General features: G+C 42.0%; 1 protein-coding gene across 1 annotated transcript in view; it reads right to left on the bottom strand.

The window, feature by feature from the left end:
* Positions 1–553: 553 nt before the first annotated feature.
* The window catches only part of LOC308626845 (uncharacterized protein), a 154,372-nt gene continuing 143,110 nt past the window's right edge, over positions 554–11,815 (bottom strand). Inside the window, exon 4 of the mRNA XM_081252341.1 lies at positions 554–814. Within this exon, the coding sequence (XP_081108467.1) occupies positions 616–814 (199 nt within the window). The 3' untranslated portion in view covers positions 554–615. The remainder of the gene's footprint in view (positions 815–11,815) is intronic.

The following is an 11,815-nucleotide window of genomic DNA, read 5'->3' as shown; positions in this document are numbered from 1 at the left end:
TGTGGTGTTAGTTTCTGCTGTACAGCAAAGTGAATCAGTTATACGTCTAAATATATCCCCTCTTCTTTGGATTTCCTTCCCATTTAGGTCACCACAGAGAACTGAGTAGAGTTCCCTGTGCTATACAGTAGGTTCTCATTAGTTATCTATTTCCTACATAGTAGTGTATAATGTCAGTCCCAATCTCCCAATTCATCCCACCCCTCGTCCCTTCTCCCCCGGTATCCATAAAGCTATGTGTTTTAAACCTTCAACATCCCACTCTGCAGTACTTCAGCCGATGGAGGAAAGACACGTACTGGATGAGGACATCACAAAAGGCACCGATTCCAGGGATTCTCACCTGGAAAGGGTGTGGCCTGTGTCGGGGTTGTAGATGGAACTGGCAAATGACTTCATTTTCCAGGATAAATGTTTCTTCTCACCACAGGGTAAATCATCATTTTTAACATGAAAATGTACATTTCAACATTCTTCTATTGAATTCCATCCACATATATTTTTGCTTTTCAAATGCAGCCATTCACAAGCACATCACGACAGGGAGAAACCCCTCTGATCTCCCAACGCCTGAGGCACACACAAGCTTGGGACGCAGGGGAGAGGCTCAGAAGTTCAGACAGAAAGGAACCGTCCCTGCTGTGGGGAGTGCTGGGGTCTACATCCAACACTGAACACCCCTCCAGATCTCAGTGAAATACGGGTAACATGTGGGTACTCACGTTCAAGGTTTGGGAAACAGGAGGGGACCTTTGCTTCATCCAGACGCTCAGAGTTCACGAAGCTGGGCTTTTGCTCCTCGTTTTCCAGCTGCCTGAAATGAGGAAAAGCAAATCTCCATATGATTGGACACTACTTTTCTAGGCATGCATTTCTTTCCTTCCAGAGAGTTCAGCGCCTGTGTTTCAGAACCTGAGATAACAGGTGCAGATTTTAAAAAGAAATGTCACCTCTAAAAACTGATCTTTCATTTTTTTCCCTAGCAGCCTGGGTAAAAATGTTTCCAGATGCTCCAACGTGGCGATAAGAGAAAGAGGCCCAGTGTTTCTCACTTTCCAGGCCAGAGACCAAACTACCTTACCACTCAGGTGTAGTGATAGATGAGGTCATGGCCCCCTTTTCCCTCTTGCTTTGAGTTACTGGTTTGGTTTTGTCTGTTTGTGGGAAGAGGAGGGAGAGGGAATTCGTATGGGGCCAGGAGTGACAAGGTGCTGGTGGTTCAGATACGCAGAGCTCTGGAGGGATAAGAAAAGCTCAAGACTACTGGGGGTTCTGCTTGGATCCCCAAAGATTGCTGCAGACATTTCAACGGAAAGATCATGGTATGTTACTGAGCAAATTCTTCTCGGGCTATTTTTGTCCATGTGTGCGCTTCAGGAGCCTGGCAGCATCATAGCATCATCTTTGCCACGTGGTCAATGCCGTCCCTTGTCGTTATTATGGAAAGGGAGCCTCTCTGGCAATCCAGCGTTTGGATAGCTTCATACGTCTTCATTATCGCTGCTTACCAAGCTTGGCTCTTTCCCCAGACCTTGCGGGTATCCTATAATGATGGACATACAACATAAAAATTGCCTTTGTGACACTAATCTGTGAAGCAGCATGGTTTCATGCTTCTAAAAAGCTGGCAGGAAAGGAACCAAATTGCTCTCCCAATTTTGCAAATCCACTCTCTCTCCCATCCACCTTTTTGCTCAGCACTTTATTTATTTATTTATTTATGGCTATGTTGGGTCTTGCTTGCGGTGCGCGGGCTTCTCATTGCGGTGGCTTCTCTTGTTGCAGAGCACGGGCTCTAGGCACACAGGCTTCAGTAGTTGTGGCTTGCGGGCTCAGTAGTTGTGGCTCATGGGCTTAGTTGCTCTGTGGCATGTGGGATCTTCATGGAGCAGGGCTCGAACCCGTGTCCCCTGCATTGGCAGGCGGATTCTCAACCACTGCACAGGGAAGCCCTCAGCACTTTATATAATTGTCTCCTACTAACAGCTTTATCCGGTCCTTTTGGTCCTGGGATATTGGAGGCCTGAGCCACAGACACCAGTGAGTCCTCACCAGGTGTCTCTATGCTTGTAAGTAAATGTGGATCCAAAAAGAGAAGGGAAAGTGGAATTTTGAAAATGGCATTCAGGAAAAAATGAACACCTTTTATTTTGAGGGTTTCTTGTTTACAAAATGCAAACACTACATTTTAGATTTCTTATGGACGAATTGTTAGTACCCACCAATGATATCTATGAATTTATAAAATTTATTTAAGTTATTCTGGTATATTTACGGTTTAGATTTTTTAAATAGAAGGGAAAGTTCACAGAACAATATGACCTGGGCTTCGGTATTTTTATAGGGCACTCTGACTCAAGATGGTCAGGTCACTACTATTTTCCAGATGGAAAATAAAGATCCAAGGGCTTTGTAGTCCATTAGGGAAATTATCCTCCCGGTCCAAGAAAGCAATAGCATTTTCAATTCGTATTACTGGACCATCTTCATGTTCTATGAGATGCCTTCAAAATGTCGTTGCTACACTAGGTCAGTTTTTCAGATGAAATATATATATATGTGTGTTTATATATAAATATTTATATATGTACATACATATTAAAAATTTTTTTTTTCAAAATACGAGCCTGTCTCTTTAGGTCCTGCAAAGGCTGAGAGGAAAAAAAAAAAACTTCTTATACATTTGCATTACCCATAGGAATAAGGCACTTTGCAAACAGTAAAATGGACAATGCTTTTAATTTTGTTGTCCATGTGATTATGACTTTTTGCTTCATTAGATGGTTTAAGTCACATTTTACATGATACATTTCCCTTTGCTTTCTTTGCACAAAGATAATGTGAAAATATAGGGAGAGAGGTAATTTTCAGCTTTCTACTTTTTATTGTTAAAGTTGGAACTGAAATGACCTACTACTTCATTTGAGAGAGGTCATAGACCCAAAAGTTAAAATTAAAAGAATAAAGCTTCTAAGAGCAAACAGAAGAGAAAATCTTTGTTATCTTGGGTTTAGCAAAAGTTTCCTAATCAGGACTCAAAATTGCTAATGATAAAAGAATAGAATCGTTGACCTTTAAAAATTTTTTTTTAATTTCTGCTGATTAAAGATGTAATCATAGCAATGAACAGGCAAACCTCAAACTGGGAGAAAATATTTGCAATACGTCTATCAGACAAATTTCATACAGATTTTCTTAAATACTTCTACAGGTCAATAATCAAAGACAAGCTAATATAAAAATGAGCAAAAGACTTGAACAGATTTTTCATCAAGAAAGTTATGTAAGTGGCCACAAATCACAAGAAAGAAGAGTATAACATCAGTCACCAAGGGAATTCAGATTAAAACTACAATAAGATACCCCAAAATATCTTCTACAATAACCAAAGTTAAAAAGCCTGGCAAGAAATGTTGGTGAAAATGTGGATCAAAGGAAGCTCTCTTTTATTGCTGGTGAAAATTAGTTGGCAGTTTCTTTTTAAGTTAATCATATACTCTGGAGTGTTTCCAACACCACCAAACAATTCTCTGATGCTCTAGAGCCCAACTGGGTGTCTTGCTATCTAACTCAGTTCTGACAATACTTACCTAGGGACAGCATCAAAGTCAAGGTCTCCCCTGACTTTCAGACCCCATTGCAAGTTCAAGTTGTCACCTGTACTTCTGACCTACTGACTATAAATCTCAGAATCCCCTTCTCAGGTTTGATAATTTCTACAGTGGCTCAGAGAACTCAAGGAATATTTCCTTATGTTTGCTGATTTATTATAAAAGAACACCCCTCAGGAGTGTTCAGATGGAAGAGATGCAGAGGGTAAGGTATGGGGGAAGGAGCATGGAACTTCCATGCCCTATCTCGACTTACCATCCTCCCAGCATCTCCACACATTCATCAACCAGGAAGCTCATCAAACCTCATTGTTCAAGAGATTTCAGAGTTCAATCTTCAGCTCTCCAACCTTCCCCTTCCCAGAGCTCAGTGGATGGAGCTGAAAGCTCTAACCCTCTAATCACTTGGTCTTTCTGGTGATCAGCTCCACCCTGAGGTTACCTAGGTGCCCCACCCTAAGTCACCTCATTAGCAAAGTCTCAGGTGTGCTCAAAAGGAGCTCTTTATGAATTACCAAAAATACTTCTATCACTCGGGAAATTCCTAGGGTTTGGGGAGTTCTGTGCCAGGACGTGGGCACAAAGACCAAACATATTTCTTATTATACCACATACACATATTCTATGACTTAGCAATTTAACTTCTAGGTATTTTCCCAAGAGAAATCACCATCAATTTGAAGAAATCCCCAGTTACCTTCTTACTACTTGAAAAACCCTTGTCATTTATTTATCTGTGCTCTTTAAGGGCAAGGACTGTCTTATTCACAGCTGTGCCTCTGATTACCGAAACGGTGTTTGGAACATGGCAGTTTCTAAATAAGTATTTGCAGAATATAGGAAGGCATATAATCTCATACTAACACTATGAAGTAGACTCTCACTCCTACTTTACAGATAGGAATACTGAGACACAGGGCAATGATTGACTAGCCTATGATCATGTAACCAGTAAGTGAAAGAGTTGGGATTTGAACCAATGGTGATATTTCCATCAAAACAACCCTCGAAAGCCAGCCTGGAGATTTGCTTGACTTCTTTGAGGTTCTTAAAGATGCAGCTCTGTGTCGAAAGTCAAGCTGCTATCTCTTTAGTCATTGTGACTTAGTAGAATATTTTTGTTTGTGATCACCCACTAACCGCTTTCTCAAGCCAGACCCCTCAACCCTTCTTCCTCATGGAAGCTGCAATTTCTTTAGTCTGCATCAAAGCTTTTCACGAGTCAGCTGGAAAATGTAATAGAATTCACAGGAAGAAATAATACCGAATTGGGACCTTTTTGGAAGCAGGAGAGAGAAGGGGAGGGCATATCTCCCAAACTGCAGGTGAGTTGGGTTTGTGAGGTAGATATTTATGTGTCCGATGATAAATGCTTATTGAACACCTGCTCTTTGACCGCCATTGCTTAGGTGCTGGGGATATAAAGTAAACAGAACAGACAGAAAAGATGTCTGGCCTCTGGGAGCTTGTATTATTGTAGAGGAAAAAAACACATAAAAATTCGCAAGTAAATATGTATGGATAGGGCAGATAGTAAAATGTGCTTTTGAGAAAATTAACCAAGAAAAAGGCATATGAAAAGCTGGCGGCCAGGGCAGGGATTATTATTTCAAAGTAATTGTCAACACACACCCTTTGGTAAGGTGTCATTTGAGCAAAGACTTGAAGGAGAAAAGGGAGTGAGTCATGCGACCATCTGCAGAAAAATACTGTTTCAGCACTGATGCTAAAAATCAGAATTTTCCTTGGGCATCTCAAAAAAAGGACAAGACGAGAGAATCTCTTTGCAAGTCCAGTGCAGCCAGTTTCCCCTCCCGTATTGGAGCAGATTTCTGTATCTACAGCCGAGTCCCAAATGCACAGGATGGCTGACACCTCAGGACCATGTTGTATGAACATGCCATGATCCGGCTAAGAGCTGTCGAGGAACCAAAACAGAGGGGCAGCAGGATCCCTTCACGTACTCTGTGCTCAGCTGGGGGCATTTGCTCACTGCGTAGTGAGTGGGTAGCATTGTCTAAACCACCTAGATGATCATCTTTCTCTTTATGGATTCCTCCTTCCATGGCTTCCCTTTCTCTGTTGTTGTTGTTGTTTTCTATCTCTTTCTCTCTCACTCTCTTATACATATATGACTATGTAATTCCAAGATACCTATAGTTCTTGGAACTGATCAGCTCCTCGGGTTGGAGCTGATCACCAGAAATACCAAGTGATTAGAGGGTTAGGGCTTTGACCTCTGGGAAGGGGAAGGTTGGAGAGAGGAAGATTTAGCTCTATAAAAACTCTTGAACAATGGGATTTGATGAGCTTCCTGGTTGCTGAACGTGTGGAGGTGCTGGGAGGATGGTAAGTCCAGATAGGGCATGGAAGTTCCATGCTCCTTCCCCCATACCTCAGCCTGTGAATAAAGCCACAGATTTATTTTACTTTTGTGAAAGTCAACAAAAAGAGTGTTAGGGAAAGAACATCTTAAGAGCTGCCTAAAGATGACCTGGACTTCCCTGTGAGTCTCTGGCAGGACCCAGGGAGGCTGAGTGACCCCCTGCTATCGTGTCAGCCTGAGTACTGGGTGGCACACAATGGCAGCAGGGCTGGTGTAACTTAAATAGAAAATGAATGTATTGAAATTAATGGGCGGCTTTCAGAATCCACAAGAGCAGAAGACACCATGACTCAGGAAACCAGCAGGGACCCATGGGCTGGAGGGTAGTTAGATGATGTAGCCTAGTTCTATCACACCTGCAACATGGCGTCACCTGACTATAGAGCTGCCACCACTGGGCACTCACTCTTTGTCCCACACTGATATTCCTCCTTCTGGATTCAAATATCAGGGCAGGATGTTCGGTGAGTCAGGTCTCATTCCCCTTTCTGTTCCTGAGCTGGCAGAAAGGAGGAAGAGAATTGCTGGCCTCTTTGGACCCCTTCAAAGAGAAGCAGAGCCCTGTCCTTATCAAAACTCAGGCGGTGGGATTCACCCTGCAAAGAAAGTCTGATGAGATGCAAGGCAGCCTTCCTTCCCAAACCGGCCAGACATCCCTGAACGGGAGAGGTGTTATGGAAAGCACTTCTGAATTGGATACTTTATAGAATAGATAATCTTCAAAATGTCTTCCTAAGCTTATAAGCAAAAAGTATTTAAAGCTAGAATCTATAGGAGAAGTGTGTACAATCTCTCTAAGTTGCAAGGAAAAGCAAACTATGCTGATTTATGGCAAATGATTATGGCTCTGGGTTTAATGGACCAGGCTCTCTGGTTTTAGCCATTACCAATCCGAGACCCACTGGCCACTTGAAGTTCTGTATTTGCATGTAAAAGAGACCATAGCGAGTTAGCAAAGCTCAGAAGGAGAATGAGTTATAAGAAACAGGGTGTCCCATGGGATACGCAGGTGACGCTGAAACGTGGCCCCAGAAGCAGGGAACTGGGAAGCTCGCGGAACCCCAGCAGTTTTCGTCTCTGCCTCTTCCCTCTTGGCACTGCCCTGTGGTGCTGTAGATGTGCTGTCTCTGCATGGCAGGCAGAAGAGGACGTCTCCGATTCTCAGGTGTGAATGCTATGGTCTGGCTGGGTCAGATCTTTGGGGAGCGGCCCAATTTCCCATTGCATATATGTAAACGACACCAACCATACAACATGTTTTCCCAGACCTGCAGAAGAACTCCGCCCATGTGAGGAGCTTGACATTCAGGTACCTCTTCTAGGACACAGTGCCTCCCAGGACATGACATTTCATTTTTAAGCCACAATCAAACTTGACATCCAATTTCAGTCACTGTTGGCTCCGAATACAATTTTACAATAATTAAGGTGCCAAAGTACCACTAACAAATCCAGTTAAGTAACATACATCTCACCTTGTTATGCATAACTATGACACGTGAAGGACAGTGGGGGACACTTTTAGATCAGTGTTTGTATTTCTAATAGTAGTTATTCTCCCCTGGGGAAGGAAACAGCGTCTTTTCGTAAATGGGATGCTTTTGTTGGAGAAGAAGGAAACTTTTATTATTTTTCAGGTTTACTGATGTATAATCGACAAATAAAAATTGTCTCATTTCAGGTACAACTTCACGTTTTGGAATACATTTAAATATATACATTGTGAAATAATCACGACAATCAAAATAATTAACATCCATCAGCTCTCATAGTTTGAGTGTGTGCATGTGTGTGCGTGTTTGTGTGTGTGTGTGTGTATGGTAAGAACACTTAAGATCTGCACGCCTAGCAAGTTTCAAGTATGCAATACAGTACTGTTAACTATAGTCACCATGCTGTACATGAGATCTCTGGAATTTATTCAACTTGCGTCACTGAAATTTTATACCCTTTGAGAAACATCACCCCATTTCCTCCCAGCCCCTGGTAGCATGATATTGCTCTCTCCTTCTACGAGTTTGACTATTTTAGATTCCACACACAAGTGAGATCATGCAGTAATTGAAATGAGTCCTCTTTACTATCTCAGTATATTGGGTCTGTTAGTTACCCTGGAATATAGAAATGTCTATTAGCCTCTCTCTCTATCTGTCTATTATCTATTTATATATACATTAGCTCTACATGGAGAATTTTGGGCTTTGAGGAAAATAGAAAATCTTGGCTCTGGGACCTGTTAAATGATCAGAGAATTGGCATTATGATAAAGGAAGAGCCTTCATTGCAATTAAATATTTCTTTATCTGTGTTAAATAATCTCTCTAGAAAATAATAATATCAAACTACTTAGCATCAAAGTATTTCAGAAAACAAGGGAGAGAGAGAGAGAGAGAGGGAAGAAGGAAGGAAGAAAGGGAGAAAGGGGTTTATTCTTGCTACTTATGGTTTCCTGACCCTGCAGGAAGTGGTTTATATAAAAAGTTTCTGAATCAGACATGGTGTAAATACAGCAACAGTGGGTCTATAGCAACCACAACAACATAATAATAATCAATACTGATAAGCATCGTCTTTTATTATAAGTCCTCCTACAAAGATTTTCAAATCTAATTCTCACACTTAAGGACTATAACAATATCTATTAGGCTATATGCCGGGCACAGTGCTAAGCACGTCACCTTCATAGGTGGTTCTCAACTGAGGTCAAGTTTGCCCCCAAGGGGATATTTGCAAAAGTCTGGAGACAGTTGTGGTCGTTACAACTGGAGAGATGCTTCTGGCATCAAGTGGGTAGAGTCCAGGGATGCTGTTAGATATGGTACAATGCATAGCATATTTCCTCTCAATAAAGAACTATTTGGTCCCAAAGGCCAATAGTGGTTAAGAAACCCTGGCCTGCATTCTCTCCTTCTAATCTTCTCACCCCCTACTCCCATGGGGCAGGTAATATTATTGTGGCTCAGGCTGGTTTCAAGGTCACCAAACCATTTCCCTTTTCCTCCTGGGCCACACGCAGAGAATATTTCTCAGAAGCCATAGGACTTATTTCTGACCAATGAAGTGCAGGTGCAAGTGATGTCACCTCCATTTTGGATTTATAAAACCTCCTGCTCAGTCTATCCTGTTCTCTCTCTTCCCCTATTGATTGGCCAGCTGCAACTGACCCAGGGGAGGGCTCTGAGTAGCCCATAAGAGATAGAGGAGCCCAAACATGGAAGGAGTCTGGGCCCCTGAATGGCTGCATGGAGTAGAACCCCCTCGCCGATTCACACTGGACCACGAGTAAGAAGTGAATCTTCAGGCTTCCCTGGTGGCTCAGTGGTTGGGAGTCTGCCTGCTGATGCAGGGGACACGGGTTCGTGTCCCGGTCCGGGAAGATCCCACATGCCACGGAGCGGCTGGGCCCGTGAGCCATGGCCACTGAGCCTGCACGTCCAGAGCCTGTGCTCCGCAACGGGAGAGGCCACAACAGTGAGAGGCCTGTGTACCGCAAAAAAAAAAAAAAAAGTGAATCTTTCTTGCATAAAACCATTGAGAGTCTGTGGTTGTTTGTTGACTCAGTCATCCTATTTTAACTGACATAATTATGATGCCCATTTTCCAGATGAGGAAAAATAAAGGCTGCCAGAGGTGATGCTTGATCAGAGGTTTGGCTCAGTTTCTCTGTTATTCTCTTAGCTCTGCCGCCTTGGTCCACATTACTGCTTCAGTTCCAGCATCACTGAACCACATTGCCCTGAAGTCCCCTCCCTCAGTACAGGAAAAATATTGACATCACTGACTGACCCTAGGGTAGGGTAGGTTACTTGCCTACCCTAGTCCCATGGCCGGAGCAGTGCTATGCAAGGATGACCTTGGGTTATCTGCCTCAACCAGCCATGGAGACCAGGTGAGAATGGAGTCATGTTGATTGACATTCCAGCCTTGATATTGGGGCTGCACTCAACCCACTCAAGCATTATGGCTCCTGTACTGTTTGCTATGGGGCTCTAATCCATTGGGATATTCCTTTGGTTTCTCGGGTCACAAAGAACCCTTGAGAGAGTCACCCTGTACCCTGAAGCAACAGGGACCAAGCTCTGCTGAAAGTTTCACTCATCTAGGTGAGAACATGATGTCTAAATGGATGTTTATACTCAGAGATATGACTACCAAATTGTATGTATCAGATACAATTAAAAGGACTCTATCCATGGTCCTGACCCTCTCCACTGTGGCTGTCACCAAAAGGCATTAATTCTAAGGCAATTTCTCAATGCTTGTATGTCAGAAATCTAACATGTCGATCATTGCCTGGTGGAAAAAACATTGGCTTCCACGGTAGGTAAAGAGAGAATATCAAGAATTATAAAACCCCACAAATTCGGAGTGAGCCAGTAGAGACCAGACCATCTAGGGTCCACCCAGGAGAAGCACACATACACACTCTGTATCTGACTGGTATTAGATTTCTATTCTTGAACTGTTTAGCACAGACATAACATATTTTCTATTGTATAATTTTATCTATGTGTAAGTTTCTCATTAGTTTCATTCAGCTGATTTAAAGTAAAAATTGGTCTTAAACCAGGGGGGAAGATGGATTGGGATGGCCAGCAACTGGGACTTCATTATTTCATCAAGTTCATTAGATGTCATTACCCAAAATGATTTTCTAGAAGCCAAAAGATGTTCTTTGTATAAATCTATTTAGATAATAACAAATGTCTCTTGATCTGGCCACACTTGAGATTAGAATATTGTGATTTTCAGCTCTCCTTCCTGATCAGTCAGGGGGAAATCACTTGCAAAGAATAAATATTTTGAGAAGGATAGGAGATGTTCATTCATGGGATTTTCATGGACAGGGCTGTAATGAACAGTGGTTCAGGTTGATCACTGAATATAGGCATCCTGGAGAAGGAGTAAGAGGGGGATGATGGTATTTAGCTCTCACACTCTGTGTTAGATTAAAGACGGTCACATAATCTTTGCCACTCTTCCCAGAGACGGGTGTGGGTCCATATTACATCCTCTGGAGCATGAACCAGTTCTATGATTAGTTGACAAAGGTCACAAAGTAAGCAAGTGTTGGAACCCTAAGTCACATCCAAGCCCTCTAAATCCAGAACTTGACTGTTAACTACTCAGCTATGTCAAAGATAGATATCCATTAACATACTGTAAATCCAACTTGCCACCTTGCATCAACCTTACCACAAACACAAATAGATCAAGGAATCAAAGTTTAGGGACATTCAGATTTAATGGTTTTGTTGTAGAGGTTTACATTCCAGGAAAGGTCATTATCATCTGCATGGGTGACATTTTACAGTTTTGCAACCTCCTGTGACATTTCTTTAATGAATAAAAGGTGGTGAGTGATTAGTATCTAGAGAACAATAGAACAATTGAACTAGAATGTCAATCACAGGAAAAGGTCAATAATCATGATATCCCAAGAACCTTTTCTGAATCTTAAGGAGAGACACATTTTGGAATTCATGCCTACTTCACCAAACCACTGCAGCTCATGCATATTTGTGTCAGGTGACATATTAGGGTGAATGGCATCTTAGACATTTGTTTCACTCCTTAGTTTAACACAGTAAAGTAAATGACCCATAAAGAAAAAAAAAAGAAATATTATTTTTCAGTAAAATGTTATAAATATACAAACGATATAATATCTAGTAGAGTATGCAAAAGTAAGAAGTTTATGGCATTTTCTTAATGGAAATTGTACGAAGCTTTTAGAGACAGTTGGGTTACTGAGAATGCTTAAGACTTTGTTGTATTATATTCTGTGATCTGCGTTTCTGATGATTCTCACCACTGC

Source organism: Mesoplodon bidens (genome assembly GCF_964165515.1).
Source record: "Mesoplodon bidens genome assembly, chromosome: 13".
Lineage (NCBI taxonomy): Eukaryota > Metazoa > Chordata > Mammalia > Artiodactyla > Ziphiidae > Mesoplodon > Mesoplodon bidens.
This window is presented reverse-complemented; position numbering and strand designations above follow the sequence as displayed.